This window comes from Sceloporus occidentalis, unplaced genomic scaffold (assembly GCF_023333645.1).
Source record: "Sceloporus occidentalis isolate IW3139 unplaced genomic scaffold, rSceOcc1.0.p SCAF_453, whole genome shotgun sequence".
NCBI lineage: Eukaryota > Metazoa > Chordata > Lepidosauria > Squamata > Phrynosomatidae > Sceloporus > Sceloporus occidentalis.
Genome location: NW_028317433.1, coordinates 64,826 through 90,011, shown reverse-complemented (window position 1 = coordinate 90,011; position 25,186 = coordinate 64,826). Strand labels below are relative to the sequence as shown.

General features: G+C 48.2%; 2 protein-coding genes across 2 annotated transcripts; one reads left to right on the top strand and one right to left on the bottom strand.

Annotated features, from left to right (window-relative positions):
- Positions 1 to 4,831: 4,831 nt before the first annotated feature.
- LOC149271886 (lymphotoxin-beta-like) lies at positions 4,832 to 10,660 on the bottom strand. The gene is made up of 4 exons (XM_089507037.1): positions 10,601 to 10,660; positions 7,650 to 7,677; positions 7,431 to 7,490; positions 4,832 to 5,238 (listed from the first exon to the last, which is right to left on the bottom strand). Exons 1-4 carry the CDS (start codon positions 10,658 to 10,660, stop codon positions 4,832 to 4,834), a joined length of 555 nt encoding a protein of 184 aa, XP_089363163.1.
- A 7,126-nt stretch (positions 10,661 to 17,786) lies between these two features.
- LOC149271885 (regulator of G protein signaling 3-like) lies at positions 17,787 to 23,968 on the top strand. The gene is made up of 6 exons (XM_089507036.1): positions 17,787 to 18,227; positions 21,166 to 21,242; positions 21,649 to 21,717; positions 21,815 to 21,876; positions 23,228 to 23,394; positions 23,789 to 23,968. Exons 1-6 carry the CDS (start codon positions 17,787 to 17,789, stop codon positions 23,966 to 23,968), a joined length of 996 nt encoding a protein of 331 aa, XP_089363162.1.
- The last annotated feature ends 1,218 nt before the right edge of the window (positions 23,969 to 25,186 follow it).

The following is a 25,186-nucleotide window of genomic DNA, read 5'->3' as shown; positions in this document are numbered from 1 at the left end:
TTGATGTTTCCAGTCCCCTCTGCTTTCTTTTACTTAGAGATGTGCTTAGTTGATATTAATAGACTGTTTTTCATGCTGGAGATCACCTCGCGCATGACCTGGGCACTTTTGGGCTCCCGCAACCCGGAGGATTTGGGTGTTGACCCAGAGAACCAGCGCTTCTCCCAGAGAGTTCCCTGGTATGGTGATTTACTGACCACCAGTCAGCCCCAGCGCTGGCACAGCCAAAGCTGCGGGTGTGTGCTCTAGCCAGACCCCCGTGCGCATGCTGAAAAAGTACTCCCTTTTATTTCAATGGAAGCACTTTCCTGCCGCTGACTGAAAAATTCAAGCAGCCAATCGGAGGCAAATATCGTGTGACCATGTCGAAGGCAGGTAGCTGCGGTGCCAGAGCTGCAGTTTCTACTTAAAGTAAGCGGTTTTATTAAAGAATGCATATTAAGTCCTAATAAATTATTTTAATATGGATTCTGCTTTAGTGGGGCCTTCAAGGACTGTAAACTTTGTTCTAATGTTTCTAGTAGACGCTCACATAATGAGCTCACAGCACGAGCAGGCAAAAAAAAAATCAGTCACGTTGGAATAAGCGCCGGATGACTTTCGTTGTGGGCCTTGGCATTAGCCGGTTCTACCTACTGGATAATCCCATAGTCTGCGGCATGAGCTTTCCATTCAGCCAGGAAATGGTTAAAAGGAAAGTCACGTGTTGCGTAGAATGTGCTCGGCGGGCCCGGAATCGGCGGAGTTTGAGAATTCCCAGCCGCGTCTATAAACATTTGGGATCCAAAAAAAGCCTTTTCGGAGCACATATGGTATAGAGCAGATTCCATCCCGTTATCCGCCGCACGAAGACCCCAGAAATGTCCTGCCGTATGACGAATGCTGCCATTAGCACAAGCCGAGGACCCTATAGATCCCGTATATTATAAATAGAATATTCACGGCTACCTGGACCCCTATAAACTTAATGGCGCAGACTTCTTCATGGAGCCAAACTCTAGGGGTCGTTCCACTAAACCCCGAGTCTAAATTGCCTAGCGACCGATTTGTTTAGCTTCACTGGATCCAAAATAATATAATTGAATCCTCAATATATAACTTTTATCCTGAGAAATTCTTCTCAAGAGGGAGAGCCTAATCTGCAGTTATGCGTTTAAATAATTTAAATAACATTTTCTACATATTTGAGAAATCTTTTAGGCTCTGGGTGCTGGGAGTGATGCTGCACGTTCGTTTTGCTCATTTTTAATACAATAAATGTTATATGTAAATTGTGTTCCCCGATAAAAGCCCCCATTTATTAGGTATAACTCGGGGGTTCCTGGCTGCTGTGGCAGAATGTGGCATAATTAATCGAGTCCCTGTTCCGAAGCGCACTCCCTTCCTCTTCCCTCCTTTATCCAAAGGCAGCCTGAGGCAATCGACAACAATCAGCGACATGACTGGGGAGGGATAACCACACCTGGGAACTTTCCGGGTTTTCGCGGGTCCCAGGAGCGGCGTTCAGACACGCCTCCACTGCCCGCCCATTTCCTCTTTAAACAGCGGCTTCAGTGGGAACGCCCACCGGCATCAGCTGGACTGCCCACCAAAGTGGGGCTTCCTGTTCACCTCCCGCAAGGGGGGCTCCAGGTAGCCAGAGCCATAAAGCTCCCAGGTAAGGTGATAACTTATTGGGGAGGAATAATCATGCAGATCCTGAAACAGGTGGTTTAGATGTCCCTCCCATGGTATACTCAGTTTAATCTGTAACCACGATTTGATTGTTTTATTAAGTGTACATGAAACGCAGGATCCGTGTTAAATAGGCCTTTTTTATAACGGGACATATTAGTGTATCCGCTTATCATATTGCGTGATTTCTGTGCATGCATGTGTTGTTCTTTTCTGTGTGTTTTGTGACCTATTTACTATGGGGATGTGGTTACACCGAGAGTGTGCTGCGATGTTCTCCAGTCTAATAGCAGATCATTAAGTGGGTCAGAGATGAGGTCGGCCACCCACAGACTTGAGTGGGACGTAATATTTTCCGCAGTTCCGTGATTGTGCTACTTCTGAGTACACAAAAAAACAAATATGGAAGCCGTTGACCTATAGAATTCCTCAGACTACTTAACTAAAAGATGGCGGGCCTTCTCATCAATGGTACTCCAGTAATATTTTCTGATCCCCTAACCATTCTCCATTTCCCCTCCTCCTGTTTCCCTTTTCTCCTAGCTTTTGTCTCCTCTCTCCTCTAGATCCTTTTTCTTTTTCTCAGCCTCCCATGTGTTTTCCTTGGGCAAGTGACAGCCGTTGGGCTACACAATAGTATTGTGTGATGATGTTCCCTAACCGTCAGGCGCATCGGTTTAATATGTTTCCCAGAAGCCAAGTGTCCCAGTGCCATATATATGCCAGATATATTGATGACATTTTTTTAAGATTCTTCCCTTAATCACATTATGGCTTCCAGAATAATCCTTCGAGACGATGGTGGCAAGCCTCAAACGGCATTGTGGTTTCCATAACGATGTGTTCATGGAAATTAAATCAATTAAGGAGACCAGGAATGACTTGGACACTTCTCATTGGAATTCCATGCCCAGGAGGGTATTTGTCCTGTCTACAAACAATTAACTCAATTGACTCAAGGGGTTAATAAAAAGAAGATTGTCAACATTTTTTGCATTTTCTATAGCCAGAAAAACAAAAGAACACAGAAAACTGATATAAAATACCCAAATTACCACGAAGTTTCGATTTGAAGTGTGGATTCCCCACAATCAAAAAATAGTATTGCTTATGTAACAAAACCGCGCCGTTCTTATACCAAACCTTAATGTCGCATTGCAGAATAAACAAAAAAGGAAACTTTATTCACTATTTCTCGTAAATTATACAAATTATATAGAAAGTACACAAATAAAAATGCAGCTTTAAAGAATGCAGAAGGGAATTGGGTTTGGGGTCACACGGCTGGCAGTTTGGGTCAGAGTTAGTCCCGGAGGATCAGGGGTGAGAAGGGGTGACAGGGGGATTTGGGGGCAAAAGAGGGAAGCATGGGAGGCTTGATATTATAGGCACAGGAACGTTTTAACGGTTAGTAGCCTTGAGGATATACCCACCAAGGGCCACCATCGATGAGGTACAACCAGTTACTGGGACTGGGCTAGCAGGGAGGCTCTGTTATTGGCCCTCATATTGGCCCACTACCAGGGACTTTCTGGCCTGTGGCCCTCTATACCTGCTACCGGTGTCTGGCTTTGGGGTCCCAATTTTCCATTTTGGGGGATTGGTGCCCAGTGGCCCATTTCCAGATTTTGGTGCCTAGTGGCCCCATTGTGAGAATGGAGGTGCCCAGTGGGAGATTCATGGAGTGAGACGGGACAGGGGAGACCTGCCTTTAGGTTTGTACTGGGGGCCGAGATTTCTGATGGCGGCCCTCCCCTCCCCCACACACAGACTCTTTTGACTTCCTAAACGTATATTTGCTATAAAGTATCAGGTTACTGATCTAGTCGAAGTTTTATAGAGAACATTGGCAGTAGCGTGTACTTGTGGCTGTCATCGTGATCTTAGCGATTGTTTGCCAACACCACGCCAACTTCACTTCCTTAACGGTTAGGTTGGCTCTGCCAATGCCAAGCTCTTACAAGTTACCGCCGGACATGCGCGGGTGAACAGAACTGGTTATTGCGATTTAGGAGCGAACACAAATATTTCAACACGGGATCAAACGAAAGAGACGTTTCTCAATTTTCCTAATTAACGATTGTTTAGATGATCTTTGTTTTATGAAACACACGTGCGAAAGCCAAAGCACCACCTGCCCGATGCATAAATATGTTGTAGAACCATTTAGTAATCTGTGTGACATCATAATCCAAAATGAAACTTCCTTTAGAATTGACACAAACAAACAGGCACTTTATTATTTGTCTTGAGTTTCCTTTCGGTTCTTCCCAAACTGGAAAACATCGATGTTTCCTTTCTTCTTGGGTGTTCCATCAGACACTCGAGGTGGGGTGTTCCGCTTCCACGGCTAAACAGAGAACTTATTTTTTGTTAAATGAAGAATAGGAAAAAGTATTTTTCTTCCAACAAAACTTCTCGAGAACGCAACAAAAACTCTCAAACACATTCATCAGAAAGACTCCCTTCCCTTCTACAAAACTCAATGTCTTTGGTGGCCAAGTTCCTTTAAGGCTTTAAAACGGGGCATTAGAACCTCTTTAAATCTACAGAATTCTATACTCTTAAGAAAGTATCTGAACCACCTTTTCCCTGGAATGTTTTCATCTGACTTATCTTGACATTCTATAAGACGGGCAGCATTCCAGCTGCTGTGGTTGTAGTTCCATAAGAACTGGAGGACACATGGTCAACTTCAACTTGAGGGTCCTCAGGTTCTTATTATAAAGTATCTTTGAAAGATTTCCCTTTTGTGAGCACAAAAGTAACACATTTTTTTGGGATGATCTACTTGCACTCAGGATGGAGGATCTACCTCTCCCCAGACACACGTTGCATGAGTATAAAAATGTAGCATGTGGCTGAGCATGTACGGCCATTGGCTGCACTTATGTCATTAGGCAGCCATGGGCCTTAAAGTGCCAGGGCAGTCCTGGTGTTTACAATATGTGTTTGATCTCATGACACTCATGCTACCTTTTATCAGTTAATCCACGTGTCTAATTCGTGTGGTCCATGTGGTGCACGCTTTTTAATACAAACTCACACATTTATGGTTGTGTCTAAATATATTTATTAATATCATGGATACAAATATTGCGCAAGACACCTGTCCTTTGTAGCTTAATTTGTCTCAAAAACGGGTCCATGTCAAGCTTCATGACACCTTCACAAGTCCAAAGACGGTCTTGCCCTCCCTATAGTCAACAAGCAATGGGTGGCTGACGTTGACATAAAGCCGATGTCCACTCTCCAGGTTTGCCAGCCCTCCTTGGCTGAGGCTGGTATACCAATTGGTGTTGGTTCTGGGTAAGGGTCGCAGAACACTCTCTGTCCCGGCCAGGAGGACAGTTTCTTCAGGGTAGGAATCATGCCAGGTAACGACTTTGTTGGACAATGTGACGTTGGCCACTTTGCCTTGGAATCCGACTTGGCAGTAAACATAGTAGAGCCCGCCATGTTTGACAACGAGTTCGGGTTCTTTGTATTCCACTTGGTGGCGAGTGAATGCCAGATCATGTATGGCTTCCCACTTCAGTCTTCTGTCCGTTGTGTGGCTTACACCTGAAAATCAAAAGGTGAGTAAAGGTCTAGAGTATCTAACGCCAGAAAGTGAGTGGGAGGTTGAGTGGCCTCTCGCTACTCGGATGTCATTTGGAAACTTAGAAGGCTCTCACTGTCAGGAGATGAGTTAGAGGGTGAGTAGACTCTCACTGCCAAGAGGTAAGTTGGCTTGTCAGGAGAAGGGGTGAGCCTGAAGTTAGCGGTGCCTGAGTGCTGTAACCTCGCTAACACTATACACTTACACACAGGCCCGGACTGGCCATCGGGCACACCGGCATTTGCCCGGTGGGCTGGGCCGCGGCAGGGCCGGATTGATTTAGGGGCTGATGGAGCTGCAGCTCCAGGTCCCTACCTTAAAATAGGCCCAGTCAGGACCTTAAGCCCGCTGCAACTGCGACCGGGTCCGCCACTCTAAGGGGCCGGGAAGCCCCCACCAAGGCCGGCCTTAGGGGTCTGCGGCCGCTCCGGGTTTAAATTAAAACATCTGAGTTTTTTTTGTTTACTTTATTTAACATCCTCCTTGTTAAATAAAGTTTTTTGAACTTTATTTAACATGGAAGATGTTAAATAAAGTTAAAAAAAACCAAAACACGATGTCTTAATGTAAGCTCTATGCGGCCGCAGACCCCTAAGGCCGGCCTTGGTGGGGGCTTCTCGGCCCCTTAGAGTGGCGGACCCGGTAGCAGTTGCGGCGGGCTTAAGGGGCAGGTGCCCCTTATGCCCTGCGTTAGCCCAGTCAGTCCGGTCCTGACTGGGCCTATGTTAAGGTGGGGGCCTGGAGGTGCAGCTCCATCAGCCCCTAAGTCAATCTGGCCCTGCCGCGGACCCGGTCGCAGTTGCTGCTTGCTCCGGCAACAAGGTAAGTAGGGTGAGGGAGGGGGGTGCAGTGAGAAGGACAGAGGGGGGTTAGATAGCGAGAAAGGAAAAAATCCTGCATTCGTTGGAATATTATTCTTTAGGTATTCATATCATAAAGCCTCTCTATATTGCTGGAACCTTAGCAGATCCAACATTATTTTATTTGAAGGTTTAATCGCATCAAAACAACAGAAGCTTTTAAGAAGCCTATGACAACAGCCTATCCGCTCCTACTTTTTTGTCACACGATTATAAGTGTTCCCAACAAAAATGAGGTTAACTTTTACACGGTTAAATAACGATTTGCGGGAACGGTTGAAGCAAACGTGTTCATTCTGCAGCGGAGTTGGAAACAGCAAGTTTAAAAGGCAGACATATTAAGAAAAATTCTACAGTACAAATACAGATGGAGGGATTTGTTTAATGTACATTCTTGATAATGTGATAATTTTTTTTAGAAAAAGAAAAAAAAAAAGATAGTGAGAAAGGGGGAGAGGGGATAGATAGTTAGTTAAAATAGTACATATTAAGAAGTGGGGAAGGGGGTACATAGTGAGAAGGGGCAGATAAGAAGCGAAGGGGTAGATGGGGAGAGGGGGTAGTGTGAATGCGTATGAGAATGAATAAATGTGTGGATGAATTGTGCGAATGCGTATGACAATTAATGAATTCATGTGTGGATGAATTACTTGAATGATTTGTGAGACTGCATTAATGAATGTGTTAATGATTTGTGTGAATGAGTGAGTAAATGCAAAGATGGTACATGAAGGGTGGGCTTTAACAATAAACAAATAAATAAAAATGGGCTGCTCGGGCTTAAATGCCCGGGTCTATTTTTTGTCCCAGTCCGGGCCTGCTTACACATCATATGCTGACACACGCTCTAACCGCACACATACGGTAACAATACACACTCACACATGCTAACACCATATGGTCACACACTCTAACACCATACAGTAACACACACACATTGTAACACCAAACACTTATACATACACTCTGCAACACCACAGACCCTATACACATACATCCACATTCTCTCCCATCGTCACTGTAGCTCTTGCAGCTCTCCGTTCATCTTACCCCCCACAGATCCACGTCTTCACTACAGCTCGCGCTCTCCCTGCAAGCCTCTGCCCTACTATTATGGGGTCACGTACTGCGAGTTATGTGACCCAGCTAGGCACCTTAGTTACCGATGCGCATGGATGGTGTGGACCCACGGCACCGGCCTTAGCGTGTTCCTGGTCAGGGGGTGAGTTGGAGACCAGTTTTAACCAGGTTAGGTTGCAAAGTGTGATTGGCACATTAGTCGCTACCAAACTCACCAATCAGATGAGCCGCTGATTTATTGTTGTTCTGCTTTTGCCAATTCTTTCTCTCACTACCTGCGAAGAATAAAAAAGTTTTTTTTTTGGTTACCAAAGGGTCCTAAAACTCCCCTGCCACACTAAAAACAACACATCTAACATACTAACAAGTCCTAGAGGTACCCCCGACACCCTGAGCCCCCTATAGGCATTTGATGCCGCTGGTAACATTATTACCTTTCTGTTGCTGTCGTCGTCCATCACCCTGTAAAGTAAGACACAGAGATTTATGCCATCGGTCACAATTCCTACATAAAATGCTGTTAATTCAAGAGCCATACGCCTATCCCATGCATGTTGACATTCCCTCCTTGTATTAGTCTCTACCACGTCTGCTGGGAGGCTGTTCCAGTTATCCACTACCCCCTCAGTAAAGTAAAACAAGCACAAAAAAGGTATATATTATATATTAAAATATATATTATATATTTTTTAAATATCCTTTTTATGCTTCTCCTTTTATACATGGAAGTGATCAGAATATTTTTACTGCAGACCGGTTGTATCAGCATAAAAAAGAAAACTGCTAAGATAATACAACTTTTTTTTTTTTTTCCTTAACAAAAGTTCTGAAGAATGTAACAAAAACTCTCGCAAACATTCTATGGAACCTGTGGTTATTTTTAGAGGAAAGAAATCACACCTTGGTAAATTTAGATCTATATCTTGCAGTTTGAGAGGGAGGTGTGGCCGGGGTGATAAGCTGTGTATCACATGTCATATGATCAAATAATTCTGCTTTTAACAGGCAAAAATACAAAAAAATAGCAACCCGGGTTATCCTTCGTCTCCCACACGCGTGGTGAAACCTGGAATAAACTGCTTATACATTCAAAGGATCTTCCTCTTTACAGATTTCTGGAATATTTTCAGTTTTTAGCATAAATTCACCAAAAAAAAAGCTTTTTGAATTTCGTTGGGTCACAGAATCCAGTGTCCTTATCTAGAAATCCCCAGAAAAATTGTGCTTAATTAAATTTATTACATAAATAATATATTATTAAAATAGAATTTAACAAAAATTACATAATTTAGGTTAAAGTTTGGAGGAAAATTCCCTGCAAAATCGAATTAAATTAAACTCGTAAATAATATGTTATTAATAAAGAATTTTTGAAAAATTACATATTCTAGGTAATGGTTTGCAGAAAAATCCCCAGCAAAATTAATTTCATTTAATTAAACTCATAAATAATGCATTACTAATATAGAATTTTAGAAAAATGACATATTCTAGTTTAAGGCTTGGAGGAAAATACCAAGCAAAATGAATTGAATTCAGCCCATAAATAATATATTATTAATATAGAATTTTAGAAAAATGACATATTCTAGGGAAAAGTTTGCAGAAAAATCCCCAGCAAGAATCATTGCATTTAAAAGTAATACTCACTTTTTGGAAAAATTAGATATTTTAGGTAAATGGTTGCAGAAAAATCCCCAGCTCATGTATTTAACGCAATTTAACAGATAAATTAAATATTAGCGATACTGAATTTTAGAAAAATTATATATTTTAGGAAAAAGGTTGCAGAAAAAGATACCACAACCACATACCCTTATCTCCCATTGTCTGCCCGAGGGCCTGGTTTGGACACGCCGATTATTCCATTAATTTAATCAACTTTGATGAAAATGATAAGATTCTGGAGCAAGGTTTTAAAAAAAATAAAGTCTTATTACCATAGCAACCTACAGTATATTCCTTTGGATCATTCCATTGGTCACTATGGTGATAAGAACACGTTGACGTGTTTGGAATCTCTTCTGCTTCCCACCCCACCCCAACTTTCCTCTCTTCCACCTTTCTTTGGACCCTCACCCAGCCCCTATACCAACCACCAGCCCAACAGAACCAGTTGGACCTGTTGGAACGTGACCTTCAAACCACCTGCTGCATCTAGATTTCCCAGGAGCCTCAACCCCTTTCTTCCAAAGTTCTAAAGAGGTTCTTCTGCATAGAACCCGAGGTCCATATCCAGTCGTTATCTTTCATGCAGCGTTTGAAGGTTCTGAAAACGTAGCCCGCGTTGCACCCATCGCAGGTATTGACGTAGCCCATCTTACCCGTGGGTTCCTTCCGGGTCTTTTGGCCTCTGTGACTGGAACACACAAGGATGAGATGCTAAGGAGCAGCATCAGCAGGGGTACCAGGTGTTGTCCCATTGTTGGTCTTCTTTCTAGTAGAGCGCAGGTCTGCAGGGACGGCGTCTTATACAGGAGATAACGGGGGATCCCCACTAACCACATCCTCTGTGACACCGAGTGAAGGGGACGCCCCTCTGATTTGGGGAAATCACCTCTGAGACTTTAGGAGAACTCGTCAGAAGGAGACAAAAGGGAAAGTTGTTTTTGGGCATCATTTCTGAACTTTTAACTCATGCATGGAAAAAACAACCCTCTTGCCCCTACCTACAACCTTATCTCATATAGTCCAGGCTATGACAACTCCCAGCACTCCCGGCATGTGACTCCAGGAACGCTTGGAATTCCAGATGCTGTGGAAGGAGCGGGATGTTGGGTGCATTAATAGAAAGTAGGGCGACGATACCATCGTAGGGTGAGTGACTGACCCATACTTTGTGAAAAGAGGAAGCTGCAAATTAGTAACAATGCTGGGTGCAGAAACACAAGGTTACGACATGATGTCTCGGCCACTTGCCAGTTACTGAAACATTGTCAAGTGGAGCTCTACAGCCTAATGGTCTGAGATCCTGGTAGATGAATGGAACAGCCTCCTGGCAGAAGTGGTAGAGGGTTATACAGTGAGGGGATTTAAACATGCGCGGGATAGGCATACGGCTCCTGAATCTAAGACAAGACAAGACAAGCGGTCACTTTCTTTGGAATCTGCGCAGAAGGTATAGAGTTCTAGAATCACGTGTATTGTCGCTCTACCGGCCAACACGCGTGTGACGCACCCTCCCAGCTCTAGCCTACAGTTGACTTTCACACCAGGTTCCCCCCTACAGAAGCCGTCCGCTGGCCATGGCCTCTGGACTAGGCATCTTCTATTGAACCGTTGCCACCGGCCATGACCTCGGGACTGGCCCAGCTGCTCCTGAAACTCAAGTGGATGTTCAAGATTTCAGCTCCTTCATGAAGCCATGTCCAGGTTTGCTCCTCACCTTCCATGTCTCTGCCACTTGGGGCCCAGTCAAGTTCAAAGGCAAGAGCTCTGGGGCCATCTAAACTCAGGAGGACCTCACAGCAGACTAAATAGAACTAAAATACCAGCTCTGATGGAAGGCTGATCGGTATATGCACTTCCCATTATTTGTTTACCAGTATTTTCACTAACGAAGTAAACACAGATTGGGATAGGGGTGACTATATATCGACATTAGGGTAAGAACGATCTCATCCATTCGTGGGATGGAATGGTTTTTTCCATATGACTCTGGCACCAAACGACATAAACACAGGGGGGCTCTAACATTTAAAATAAGAACATGAGTAGGAGAGAAGGAAGCGAGAGAAAGGAAGTGAGAGAGGGGATGGGGAGAGGAGCATGGGGAGACAGGGACACGATACGATGGGGAGAGGATAAAGGGATGGAGGGAGGGAGGGAGACAGGCATGAAGCAAGGGAGAGAGACTGAAAAATGGGGGAGAGAGAATACAGGTTACAGAGGGGGGAGCAGGTGGGGGAGAGAGGGGAGTATTTGGAGGGAGGAGAGTGAAAGGTGGTTTGAGGGGCTGGGGCAGGAAAGGGGATAACATGAAGAGAGGGCACCAAGGAAGGTTTGGGAATGGGGAAGAATAATGGGAGGGTAAGGGCTGACAGTGAAGAAAAGATAGGGAGGGAATGTAAAGTGATAAGGAGGAGAGAATGGTTAGAAGGGAATATAAGGTGAGAGGGAGGAGAGAATGGTAAGAAGGGAGTGTAGAGTGATAAGGAGGAGAGAATGGATAGAAAGGAATATAAAGTGATAAGGAGGAGAGAATGGTTAGAAGGGAATGTAGAGTGATAAGGAGGAGAGAATGGTTAGAAGGGAATGTAAAGTGATAGGGAGGAGAGAATGGTAAGAAGGGAATGTAAAGTGATAAGGAGGAGAGAATGGTAAGAAGCGAATGAATAAATGGGGAGTGTGGGTTAGTGTGATGGGGTGAATGAAATGATGGTACCGGAAACATGCAATGGGTTAACAGAGTGAAAGGATGAGGCGGTGAATTGATAGGGAGGAGAGAAAAATGCTTCAGGATGAAAAGAGAAAGTATGGAGAGTAAAGGCATGAGGAGGGAACAGAGTGCTGGGGCATGGAGGAGAGCATGAGGAGATAGTAGGGAGTGAGAGGAGGAGTGATGGGGAGGGAAGTGCAGTTTAGAGGAGGAAGAGACTGATTGAAAATATCACAGGAGACACAAAGGCCTCCAGGGGAGGTGAGCCAGCTGGAAAGAGGTGAGGAGGGGCTGGGGATAGGAGACTAAGGGTTAATTAGCCCAAAGAGGAGGGGTAATGGGAGAGGGGTGGATACAATGAGGAATGGAGCAGATAATGCACCACAACTCCCAGCAGCCCCAGGCAGCCAGGAAACGGGTGTTAGAACAGCTGAGGGTCTGGCCAAACCTGGCATGGAAAGGGTTTGGATGAGTGTGATGGGAGTGGTAGGGGCTGGATTTATGTACAGAGAGGGGAGAGAGATATCTATTCATCAGGGGGAGAATGGGGAGGGGTGGCTTGGGGTATTAAAAAGTCTGGGGTTAAAGGGCAGCAGGGGTAGGGAGAAGGAAGGGGATACTGAGATGGGTAGGGGGCGACTGGGGGGATATAGAAGCGGGGTGGAGGTGATCGGTAAAATAGAAGAGAGGAGAGAGAGGGTATGATAGCAGAGGAGGGGAGGAGAGCTGGATGCGCGTCACGGATTGGGGAGGAGAGACAGGAGACACACACACAGACACTGCAGTGACATAGCAGAGGGAAACTCCCAGACACTGCAGGGGGACCACAAGAGCTGACACTCTACACAACAAGGTGAGTACAGCCCTTTCCCGAGCCCGGGGGTGGGGGTCGGGGCTATAAGGGCAGCTCAGAGCCCAGCTACCAGCCACAGAGCTGCCCCTGACTCCAGCTGCAGGGGTTAACACCTTGTCTGCCTGAAAGGTAAACGGAGTCCAGCTTTTTGCATTAATTGGCTTCACAACCTGCACTCCCCTCCGCTATTCCAGTGTCACCCCCCAGCTCCGCTATTCCAGTGTCACCCCCCAGCCCTTCTATCCCAGTGTCACCCCCCAGCTCCGCTATTCCAGTGTCACCCCCCAGCTCCGCTATTCCAGTGTCACCCCCCAGCTCCGCTATTCCAGTGTCACCCCCCAGCTCCGCTATCCCAGTGTCACCCCCCAGCTCCGCTATCCCAGTGTCACCCCCCAGCTCCGCTATTCCAGTGTCACCCCCCAGCACCGCTATTCCAGTGTCCCCCCTCAGCTCTTCCTGCGCCCCCTATTCCTGTACTGCCCCAGCACCCCTGTCTGTCTCTCTGCTATTCCCGTAGTGGCCGTTCTTCTTTCTTATTGTGTCTGGAAGCATACATGTTGGTTGGGTATACTCAGCACTGTACCGTCTAAACGCACTCCAAGCCCCGTCACTACCCCCCCGTACAGCCCTCTCACAGCGTCTCTTTATAACAAACACCAAACTCCTCGCAGCTCTCCCTGTGCTCCAGTCCTGCTGCTTGTTCTTCTTGTTAGAAGGGGTAGTGGTTGTCAGGCAAACCTGGTAGAGGTGGGCGTTGTGCAGGTATTTGGGTTTGCCCCGTCGCTCGTCTCATTGCCACTTGACTGCCCTGGCATTGAACGGGTTAAGGGCGTCTTTTGAGGGAAATTAGATGAAGTTGGATAAGACGATCCATGTTTAGCTACTTTGTTGACGTCTTAAAGTTCTGGATTTCACCCTGAACCCCACTCTATCTGCCCCACCTCTATCCTGCCCTCCTGGTATGACCCCAGACACCCCACACTATCTGCCCCCCCCTCCATTCTGCCCCCCCTAATCTGACCCGATACCCCACGCTATCTGCCCCACCTCTATCCTGCCCTCCTGGTCTGACCCCAGACACCCCACTCTATCTGCCCCACCTCCATCCTGCCCTCCCGGTCACCGCACACAGAGCTGTCTCACGGGCCGCGCTCACCGCTATTCCTGCGCTCTGTTTGCTGTAAGCACCTTAATTATCACTTAGCGGGGAACGTCTGCATACACAGCGGGACGTCTCCATGAACACGCACCTTCTCCTCCGCGTGTACAGAGACATACGTGTTCCTGCACATACGGTACAGATGATATATATATATATATATACACACGCATAGATATATATACACCGGTATGTACGTTACTCACGGGTCAGCTAATACCCAGGATCCTGCAGCCTGATACAGGAGCTCCGAATCTTTGCTCCGAGCCGAGTGGAACTTTTGGGGTCACTTTGAGACCCTCGGTTGGTGTGCGCAGCCCCCTGCAGCAGTGCGACTCACCAGCAGAGTGCTGCAGAGCCCCTCCGTCATACGCAGAGCGAGGCATGACCTTGGATTCGGTGCGGAGCTGCGGATACCCTTGGCACGTAACGCTCGGAGACCAATGAATAAAAGACCCCAAAATACTATAAATACCCCCAAAACTAGAAAAGCTTAGATAGCTAGTGCGAGGTAAGCGGATACCACCTCCCCCCGGGTCACCCCGCAGCACATATCAATGAATGATAATAACGGGGATCAGCCGTCACGCGTCGGTTCTCCTGCGTCACCTCCCTACTATTATTATTCGGCTCTCCCTTTACCTGCCCTGTGTTATTTACCCTGAAAACATTCCGCTGTGTATTGGAATAACGGGGCAATTATACGAGCGCGCGCTCCCTGCCGCGTCCTGCTCCCGGCTCCGAGATCTGCCCTCGGGGGGCAAAACCCGCCCTGCGTGATTGGAAGCGCCCTCGTAAATCTCCGGAAACAAAGCAAGTCGCGCATGGAATTCGGGAGACGGCGTAACCCGGGGATATGCTTCCCAGAGTTCTAAGGATGCTGAAGGATACGGAAAACAGGGGCATTTGGCGGCTGAGAGTTGTGGTAGTTGTACCCCTTTTATAAAGGTCCTATAAAATCTACCCCGCAATGTAGAAAGGAGGCAGAGTGTTTGGAGTGCCCGTATCCATCCCTCGGGGTAATATCTTATGCGGATTATCTGCTTAGATACCCCCCAATGTTTCAGATGGCGAGATAGGGGGGGCTCTTGTTTTGGGGGCTATGGGGCAAATTTTTCTGTGGCTTTGCGACCCATTGACAGCTGTTTATAAATGTAGGCATTTAGAAAATAATATATTTCGTGAATATAATATCTTATAAAATCATTCTGTTCGGCGTAGAGGAGAGAATGGGGGGGGGGCATTTAATAATAAAGTACAGGAGAGACGTTACAACATGAGACCGTAATCTCACACTAGAGGGGTTCTTTACTGAGAGGGTGGTAGATACGTGGTGCAGCCTCCCAGCAGAGGCTGGAATTTAAACATGCATGGGATAGACATACGGCTCCTGAATCTCAGATGAGACCAACGACTGATTCAGGTCTGAGTCTTTACAGGAGGAAAAACGGGCGACTTGACGGGGGCCGAATGGGGCCAATCTTCTGGCAGGTTCTATGTTTATTTTAAAGTTTAATTGATAAAGCCGTTTCCTGCTGTTTCTATACACATTATCGGGGCTTTTAGGGCCGTAGAACCCTGCGATCCCCTCATACCCAGCAAACATTCCGAGATCCTAGGAAATAAAGCATCAGTTAGGAAAAAGGGGACAACAGGGATTTGGGACTGTCTCCCCGGAAGAAGGAGACTTGGGAGGTATGAGTTCATACACGACAAATCTATGATGTCATTGCGTGGCAGGGCAGAGTATTGTAATAATAGGATATCGCAAATTAAAATCTAATGGTTTAAATGCGGTAAAAGCCTTTATCCTTTGGCCGGCCCTTTAAGATGGCGCGAGGAGCGGGAAACAATCCCCCCTCTGTTACCCTGAAGCGTAAATACAGAGGGGGCAATAAAAGTAAATATCCTGCGCTGGGGGAACATTGATTGGCTCTGGTTTTCAGGCACAAGGCAGACTTTGTCCAGGGATTGATACACTTTAGAATGTCAGCTACTTCTGGATTCTATTCCAAAACTGCTGGCTGGGAGTGCTGGGAGTTTGAGTCGCTGGGAGTTTGAGTCGCTGGGAGTTTGAGTCGCTGGGAGTTTGAGGTGCTGGGCGTTTGAGGTGCTGGGCGTTTGAGTCGCTGGGAGTTGGAGTGGTGGGAGTTTGAGGTGCTGGGAGTTGGAGGTGCTGGGAGTTGGAGGTGCTGGGAGTTGGAGTTGGAGTGGTGGGAGTTGGAGTGGTGGGAGTTGGAGTGGTGGGAGTTGGAGTGGTGGGAGTTGGAGGTGCTGGGAGTTGGAGTGGTGGGAGTTGGAGGTGCTGGGAGTTGGAGGTGCTGGGAGTTTGAGTCGCTGGGAGTTGGAGTGGTGGGAGTTTGAGGTGCTGGGCGTTTGAGGTGCTGGGCGTTTGAGGTGCTGGGAGTTGGAGTGGTGGGAGTTGGAGGTGCTGGGAGTTGGAGTGGTGGGAGTTTGAGGTGCTGGGCGTTTGAGGTGCTGGGAGTTGGAGTGGTGGGAGTTTGAGGTGCTGGGCGTTTGAGGTGCTGGGCGTTTGAGGTGCTGGGAGTTGGAGTGGTGGGAGTTGGAGGTGCTGGGAGTTGGAGGTGCTGGGAGTTGGAGGTGCTGGGAGTTTGAGTCGCTGGGAGTTGGAGTGGTGGGAGTTTGAGGTGCTGGGCGTTTGAGGTGCTGGGCGTTTGAGGTGCTGGGAGTTGGAGTGGTGGGAGTTGGAGGTGCTGGGAGTTGGAGTGGTGGGAGTTGGAGGTGCTGGGAGTTTTTAGTGGTGGGAGTTTGAGGTGCTGGGCGTTTGAGTCGCTGGGAGTTGGAGTGGTGGGAGTTTGAGGTGCTGGGAGTTGGAGGTGCTGGGAGTTGGAGGTGCTGGGAGTTGGAGGTGCTGGGAGTTGGAGGTGCTGGGAGTTGGAGGTGCTGGGAGTTGGAGTTGGAGTGGTGGGAGTTGGAGTGGTGGGAGTTGGAGTGGTGGGAGTTGGAGTGGTGGGAGTTGGAGGTGCTGGGAGTTGGAGGTGCTGGGAGTTTGAGTCGCTGGGAGTTGGAGTGGTGGGAGTTTGAGGTGCTGGGCGTTTGAGGTGCTGGGAGTTGGAGTGGTGGGAGTTGGAGGTGCTGGGAGTTGGAGTGGTGGGAGTTGGAGGTGCTGGGAGTTGGAGTGGTGGGAGTTTGAGGTGCTGGGCGTTTGAGGTGCTGGGAGTTGGAGGTGCTGGGAGTTTGAGTCGCTGGGAGTTGGAGTGGTGGGAGTTTGAGGTGCTGGGCGTTTGAGGTGCTGGGCGTTTGAGGTGCTGGGAGTTGGAGTGGTGGGAGTTGGAGGTGCTGGGAGTTGGAGTGGTGGGAGTTTGAGGTGCTGGGCGTTTGAGGTGCTGGGAGTTGGAGTGGTGGGAGTTTGAGGTGCTGGGCGTTTGAGGTGCTGGGAGTTGGAGTGGTGGGAGTTGGAGGTGCTGGGAGTTGGAGGTGCTGGGAGTTGGAGGTGCTGGGAGTTGGAGGTGCTGGGAGTTGGAGTCGCTGGGAGTTGGAGTGGTGGGAGTTTGAGGTGCTGGGCGTTTGAGGTGCTGGGCGTTTGAGGTGCTGGGAGTTGGAGTGGTGGGAGTTGGAGGTGCTGGGAGTTGGAGTGGTGGGAGTTGGAGGTGCTGGGAGTTGGAGTGGTGGGAGTTTGAGGTGCTGGGCGTTTGAGTCGCTGGGAGTTGGAGTGGTGGGAGTTTGAGGTGCTGGGAGTTTGAGGTGCTGGGAGTTGGAGGTGCTGGGAGTTGGAGGTGCTGGGAGTTGGAGGTGCTGGGAGTTGGAGTTGGAGTGGTGGGAGTTGGAGTGGTGGGAGTTGGAGTGGTGGGAGTTGGAGTGGTGGGAGTTGGAGTGGTGGGAGTTGGAGGTGCTGGGAGTTGGAGGTGCTGGGAGTTGGAGGTGCTGGGAGTTGGAGGTGCTGGGAGTTTGAGTCGCTGGGAGTTGGAGTGGTGGGAGTTTGAGGTGCTGGGCGTTTGAGGTGGTGGGAGTTGGAGGTGCTGGGAGTTGGAGTGGTGGGAGTTGGAGTGGTGGGAGTTGGAGTGGTGGGAGTTGGAGTGGTGGGAGTTTGAGCTGCTGGGCGTTTGAGGTGCTGGGAGTTGGAGTGGTGGGAGTTGGAGGTGCTGGGAGTAAGCCCTTAGGTGTTTTTGTGTCATTAAAGAAGCAGGGCAGTCTTACGCGTCCTTCTGTCTCTTTCACAGATGCTCCATGTGTTTAACCCTCTGCGCAAGTCTGGCAGCGACATGTGTCTGTCTCCGGATAACCCCCAGCACTGGAAGCGGCTGGCGATCAGAAGAGCGGCCCCCACTACCTGCCCTGTGTCCTCCGCGAGCCCCACGTCCGCCTTCCCCGTGCCCGAAGTGCGGGTGGAGCGCTCACTCAGCGCCGGGAACTTGGCATGTGACAGCGAGGAGGAGGAAGGTGGGGACGGAGGAGCCCTAGGGGTCCCCAGATCTGTGTGGAGGACACGAAGTGAGTCCCATTTGGATACGGGGGGAGGGGAAGTGCCCCTGGGGGCAAAGGAAATGTCTAGCAGCGGATGGAGCCTGCCCTCGCCGAAGACCCTGAGGAAGAAGAGAAGGGCGGCCAGGGTGGCGACGGCAAAGCAGAACCTCCTCTCCTTCTTTGTGGGATCCTTTAAGGTAAATAGAAGAGAAAGATGAGAGACCCTCGGTCTGCGACAGTTTGGGCTAAGAGTCTGTCCCTCCCCCTTCAGGGCGACACAGACAGGAGGAGCTAAGAGTCTGTCCCTCCCACTACAGGGTGATAAATACATAAGGAGCTGTGAGTCTGCCCCTCCCACATATATAACTTAGTGAAGAAAGTAGGGGCCACGTTTGTAAAAGGAAACCGTAAATATAAAGCAATAAGCAGGAACTTTCCAAGGGTTTCCATGGCGACTGCTCCACATTTAGAACCTTTCTTCGCTTTAGTAGCCTGGCCATATGAGTCTGCCCTTACCTCTTAGCATAGCAGGAACCGGTGGGTGCTTTAGGGTGGCGGGGACACAGTATGACACAGACAGGATCCCGGACCCCCCCCCCCCCCGTCGCAGTATGACACAGACAGGATCCCGGACCCCCCCCCCCGTCGCAGTATGACACAGACAGGATCCCGGACACCCCCCCCCCCCCGTCGCAGTATGACACAGACTGGATCCCGGACCCCCCCCCCCGTCGCAGTATGACACAGACAGGATCCCGGACCCCCCCCCCCCCCGTCGCAGTATGACACAGACAGGATCCCGGACACCCCCCCCCGTCGCAGTATGACACAGACAGGATCCCGGACACCCCCCCCCCGTCGCAGTATGACACAGACTGGATCCCGGACCCCCCCCCCCCGTCGCAGTATGACACAGACTGGATCCCGGACCCCCCCCCCCTGTCGCAGTATGACACAGACAGGATCCCGGACCCCCCCCGTCGCAGTATGACACAGACTGGATCCCGGACCCCCCCCTGTCGCAGTATGACACAGACAGGATCCCGGACCCTCCCCCCCTGTCGCAGTATGACACAGACAGGATCCCGGACCCCCCCGTCACAGTATGACACAGACAGGATCCCGGACCCCCCCCGTCACAGTATGACACAGACTGGATCCCGGACCCCCCCCCGTCGCAGTATGACACAGACAGGATCCCGGACCCCCCCCCCGTCACAGTATGACACAGACTGGATCCCGGACCCCCCCCCGTCGCAGTATGACACAGACAGGATCCCGGACCCCCGTCTCAGTATGACACAGACTGGATTCTGGACCCCCATCGCAGTATGACACAGACAGGATCCCGGACCCCTGTCACAGTATGACACAGACTGGATCCCGGACCCCTGTCGCAGTATGACACAGACTGGATCCCGGACCCCCGTCGCAGTATGACACAGACAGGATCCCGGACCCCCGTCGCAGTATGACACAGGCAGCGTCAGTTTAATGTCATCCTCCGCGTGGCAGCACCGGCAGGGGGTCTATGAGTCTGTGCCGCCCACTGCAGGGCAATTCATGCAGTGACGCGAATGCTGATGCATCCCCGGCTGTTTGGCGTGTTATGTATGTAGTCAGAACACGGATAATGTGTGTGCGCCAGCATCCGTTGGCACGTGCCCACCTGTCTGTACACGAGAGCCGGGCAAACAGGTGCAATAACCTCTAATGGATCCCTGCTCCGGGGCAGGAGAGGAGGGGCAGCTTCCAGTTTAACAGCAATCCTTAGGTTACTTAATGCTACAAAGTGGGAGGTGGAGAGCGATGAAAGAAAACAGAAGGGGGGATGAAAAGAGGAAGAAAAAGAGACACTGAAGAGTGATAGGGAGGAGAGGCCGTAAGAGCATTGAGCTTAAAACAGCATAGGGGTGAGAGTGTTACCCTGGGGCATGGAGTGAAGATAGGGGTAGTTAGGCAGCTGCCTAGAAAGGTATCGGGAACCGAAAAAGCCCTGAATTGTGAGAAACTCTCCAAAATATTCCTCTTTCTAATAAATAAGATTTAGGGTATGAGGTAGAAATTGGGGCAGATTTTGCCCTGTTTGTTATTTTTTTTTTTCTTTTCTTATTACGGTGACATCGTTTATAAGATAGTGGGGAGTTTATGCTGAAATAAGGGGGATGTAAAACAGCGGGCAGGGGGCCTGGGGCAGTAACCGGCGGTTGTTTAGGGTCAGACTCGCCGTTTCCTGTTGTTGGTCCTCAAAACGCAGCTGCTTTCTCACAGCCTCTACGACTCTTAACTCCTTCCCTACCAAACCGGTTATTGGGGATAAAAAAACAAACAGACTGGCACATTAGAGGTTAATAAAACTACACGTGGTGTCTATAATATATTAAGTGGTATTCTAAGGGTCCTCGAGGGTCTCCGGTTTGTCACGTCCAGGTTTCTAAATAATAGCCACGTCTTAATGAGGGAGCCCACGGAACCTTGTGTGTCTCTGCCTTGACCCCTCAAAGTTCTTTGGAATGTTTGCATCTCTCATTAGCCTGCCAGGCTTTTGAAGGACCCAACGATCTTCTCTCTGGCCTTAAGGTCAAAGCGACGTGTAGCCGAAGGTGCTCCTGGAGGTCTAACCTGGGCACGCTCCAGTCTTGTAGTATGGTGGTGGTTGGGTACACTTACCACTTCACTATGTTCTGGAGACTTTCTTTCTACTTGTCCTAGCCGTTTGACTCAGCCGGCTGGGGGATCCAGCTCTCCCGTTGGCTTTCTGGAGTTGGGGAAGGGGTTGCATATCCTTTTCAGGGAGTTCTACCCCAGAGGAATAAGACTACAGACCTGGTTGTCCACTGTGACCTTATAATGGCATATGGGCTATCTGAGTGTCTTCAGTCGACGGTGATGCGCAGCACAATCCTCTTGGAGTCGTCGGTGGTTCTAGCTCTGAAAGGAATGCGGTCTGATTGCATCATAAGGGTAAAGTTTTTTCTGGAATAGGGGATATAAATCTAGGTAAACAGGTGTTTGTGTATCCCGACCCTGATAAGAACGTCGCATAGCCTTGCCATCTGCTTGGGGTTGTTGTGGGTGTGGGGGGGAATAAGTCCAACTTCTGAGAAGATCGATGTATAATCTTCTCTTTTGTAGTCCTTGGCCTCTAGTGTGGAGACAGACATTGGCTCGGTGTGTGAAGCTGACAGAGGACACAGATCAAAAAAGAAAGAGTGAGTATCGCGTTAAGTCTACCCCACCTGCCCTATCTACTGACCCTGATACCCTCTCTGTGGATCCATCCCTGGTCAACTTCTCTTGTTTTTCTATTAGAAGCATAGAATTTGACGGCTGGTAACCCATTATTCCTGGGGTAAAGACACAAGCCTTAATCAGTCCTATGTCTTCTTTTAGATTCAGGGTAGCCATGTGCCTATCCCATGCATGTTCTAACCTCTACCACTTCTACTGGGAAGTTGTTCCCCCTATCCACCACCCTCTCAGCAAAGTAAAACATCCTTACATTACATCCAAGAATCTGGCTACATTTTGATTCTATGCTTTTTGTTTCTGTTACTTTGTTGCACCCTCATCCCTCATCCTTCATCTAAATAACTAATCACATTATGTTTCTTTCAGACAGAAGCACAAGAAAAGTCACCTGTCTCTTTTCCGCCTCTGGCCGCTACATTCATCTCACTTTGGGCGGTAATAACGTCTTCCTGTTGTCTATTTTGGGACTTTGTACCTTTTTGTTCCTCTTCCAAACTGTTTCACTTCTGACTCTTTTTTCCTTCTCTCGTAGACCAAGTTCAGAAGAAATCCAAAGCTGGAGGCAGTCTCTCGACAACCTACTTTCTCACCCATGTGAGTAAAATAACCTCTGTCCTCTGCCATTTTCATCCCCTAAATCTGATGACTAATGTCTGGTCAGAATTATCATACAATCCTCCATGTGCTAAAAGGGTACATGGCCTTACCAACCAAACAGGCCATGAAAGACTCAACATGAGACGGGAGAAAGGAGACACAATAGAAACTTTCATATACGGTGCTGTGCAAAAGTTTTAGGCAAGTGTGGGAAAAAAGTAAGAATACGTTCAAAAATAGACATTATTTAACAAAATGCAAAGTGAATGAACAGGAGACGGATCTGAATCAAATCAATATTTGGCGTGACCGCCCTTTGCCTTTAAAACGGCATCAATTCTTGTAGGTACCCTTGCACGACGTTGGGGATTTTGTAGGCATATCGTTAGGTGTGTGATTAAACAATTACGCCAAATAGCTGCTAATGATCATCAATTTAATATGTAGGATGTAACAGAAACGGCTGTGTAGGAGAAATAAAACTGGGGGAGGAACAGCCAAACCCGCTAACAAGGTGAAGTTGCTGAGGGCAGTTTAATGTCAAAAGTCATACGCATTGGCAACACTGAGAACAGCAACAACACACAAGGTAGTTACACCTTATCAGGGAGGTCTCTCCTAGGCAGAAATTTCAAGGCAGACAGGGGTTTCCAGATGTTCTGTCCAAGCTCTTTTGAAGAAGCGCAAATAAATGGGCAATGCTAAGGACCGTAGACGCTTGGCTGTAGCAGAAGGCAGTTTGTTTGCCGGAAGGCTGGAGAGAGGTACAAGAATGAGTGTTTGGAGGCAACAGTAAAGAATGTCCCAGAAGTAAGCGTTTTTAAATAACAAATAAAAGGATTGCCAGGACTTGGGGACATGATTTAAAGTCAAAGGGTAGAGAACCGAATGTTAATGCAAGCAAAGTCTACTGTAGAGAAAAGGTAATAGATACCTAGAATGGACTTCCAGTGGAAGTAAGCAAATTGAAGAAAGCTTTGGATGTGTATAAAGTTATCGTAAAGAACTGATAAATGAAAGCGATTCACAAAAGGGCCGACCAGATGGACCAATGGGTTCTTTTCTGCAGTCGCAGTTTATGTATCTTGGTGAACATTCAGGAATGTGCAGAAACAAGTTCTAGAGCAAATATTTCCTTAAATACCCAAAAGCTATGAATACCACAAGCCTTGTCACGGTTATCTTTGTTTGAGTGGTTTGTCCATCTCAGCGGTTTGGCCCTTTCTGGCCCCCACGTAAAGCCTAGTCCTCCTTCTGTCTCGTCTTGCCTCGCCTTCACTAATACCCCCCCACCTGACTTTCTGCCCATTCCTATCTGCCCTGACGCTCTCTGCCTCCCACCCTACAGACGGGCGCGCTCTGTTTCGCGTGTTCCTGCAGTCGGAGTTCAGCGAGGAGAATCTGGATTTCTGGCTCGCCTGCGAAGATTATAGGGATACTCACCCCCACTTTATCCTACAGAGCCGCGCACGCAAGATCTATCAGCACTACATCGTGTCTCAATCCCCCAAAGAGGTATTCTTTTAATGACCCTATATACTAAAGAAACATCAGAACTTCAAGAACAGTTTACAAGGTACAACAAAAAGAGTGTTCCTTATGTTTGTAGGCTATAAGAACACTTTTTTTAACAGATTCAAATGGGCCATATATGGGATTTACATGATTTTTCCTCCCCAATTAGATTATCTTTTCCTTTTGGTGAAAGATGGTTCTGGTAGCCTTTTGTTAATGAATGGTGAGGTACCATCGAGATATTGAGTAAAATTTACGGGGGTCAATTATTCCCTTACTCCTCAATATTTTGGATAGAACGCAAGCTATGATCTGAGGTCGCGTCTAACTTAGCGCCAAAATGGCGGCTCTTGTACGTACCCCGCACTGACCATACAGAATTCCTCCCTGGTAGGTAAACCTAGATGCCGGCACGAAAAAGCAGACCGAACATAATCTCCTCTTCCCGACCCGCGCAACCTTCGACGAGGCTCAGCGCAGGATCCACGGCCTTATGGAGCGCGACTCCTACCCTCGCTTCCTGCACTCAGACCTTTACCAGAGTTTGCTGCATCCACCCAACGGGGCCAGCTGAAGGTCCTTCCAACATGGCGACGAAGGGAAGGAGTCACCTGGCCAGAGAGAGACAGCTTTTCTGAACTGGACTTGATTGTCACTGAACGGTCTTTTTTTTTTCTTCTTCTTTTGAACGAGTCAGCCATGCCAAAGCCTGCTGATGGTGGCCATTTTGAACAACAAGTCGTCTCCCATCTCGGGCAAAAGTGTAGTTAGTTATGCAAATGCTTTTATGCCAAGAGGGAGAAATTGTGAACACTAAATAATTTTTGCCTTTAACCGGCTGCCATTTTGAATCAAAATGGGGTCACTCGCGGTAAATTTTGATTCAAGATGGTATCCGTTAAGTCAGCGCTTGTTATTTGTGCCTGTGATCATGTCTGCCATTTTGAACACTAATGGACGTACGCAGAGCCGTGTCCCAACGTATACGATCCTTTGTCTCTCAGGATGGGCTTGGTAAAATTATTCGTATGATGGGATTACAGAAGACTGGCCACTTTAAGTAGTTGATATTGCATGATATGACCCATCTGCTGTAAGAGAGCGTTGACTGTCGGGTATGAAGGCCGTGGCCTGTGCCGCCGCTTGTCATGGCATAAACTGTATGGCACCTGTAAACGTATTTATATATATGTTTTTTTTTTAATGAAGCAGAGCCCCCAATTTATTTAACAATGGCGGGCCCAGGCCTGCTGGGTACATCCTATTTTTAACCCATGCACTTTTTTTTTCATCTTTGGTGGAGGAGTAAGTCTTGCCGCTAACACCTGACGAAAGTCAGCCATTTTGTCACCTAAGCCATCCACCATTTTGAACATTTTAAGTAAACCTCTCAGAGGTGTAGATGTCTCTTCTTTTCTGAAGAGGTCTACATTTTGGAGGGTTCTGTGGCTCACCTCAGCTCTCCTACCTCCCAAGCCTCTTCTTATTTTAACACAATGGATCTCCTTTGAAACCTCGCACCTTTTTTTCTTTGCACTGTTAAAGCCTTTTGCGCCTTTTTTCCGCCATCTTATATGCCTCCGTATTGATGCACTGAATCCATTCCCAAAACCATTATGCACGGTGTTGCCTCAGGAGGACGCCATTTTAAAAAAAAATGGCCCACACTGGTGGCACAAATGAATGTTGACCGTTTTTTTGCGTCTGTGAGATTTTTTTGTTATCTGTAGCAAATAGTTGGCCATTTTTGGAAACCGTTCCTCGACAGAGACCCAATACTACAAACCTCCGC

What these genes read in the sequence shown, in the direction of transcription:
- LOC149271886 (XM_089507037.1), bottom strand. Translation starts at nt 10,660, where the DNA reads ATGGCCCCAGAGCTCTTGCCTTTGAACTTGACTGGGCCCCAAGTGGCA. An exon ending in ACGACGACAGCAACAGAAAG is followed by an intron (nt 7,491 to 7,649) that starts GTAATAATGTTA and finishes TATTCTTCGCAG; the next exon opens with GTAGTGAGAGAAAGAATTGG. An exon ending in ATCAGCGGCTCATCTGATTG is followed by an intron (nt 5,239 to 7,430) that starts GTGAGTTTGGTA and finishes TTTGATTTTCAG; the next exon opens with GTGTAAGCCACACAACGGAC.
- LOC149271885 (XM_089507036.1), top strand. Translation starts at nt 17,787, where the DNA reads ATGCTCCATGTGTTTAACCCTCTGCGCAAGTCTGGCAGCGACATGTGT. An exon ending in CATTCATCTCACTTTGGGCG is followed by an intron (nt 21,718 to 21,814) that starts GTAATAACGTCT and finishes CTTCTCTCGTAG; the next exon opens with ACCAAGTTCAGAAGAAATCC. An exon ending in TGTCTCAATCCCCCAAAGAG is followed by an intron (nt 23,395 to 23,788) that starts GTATTCTTTTAA and finishes CCTCCCTGGTAG; the next exon opens with GTAAACCTAGATGCCGGCAC.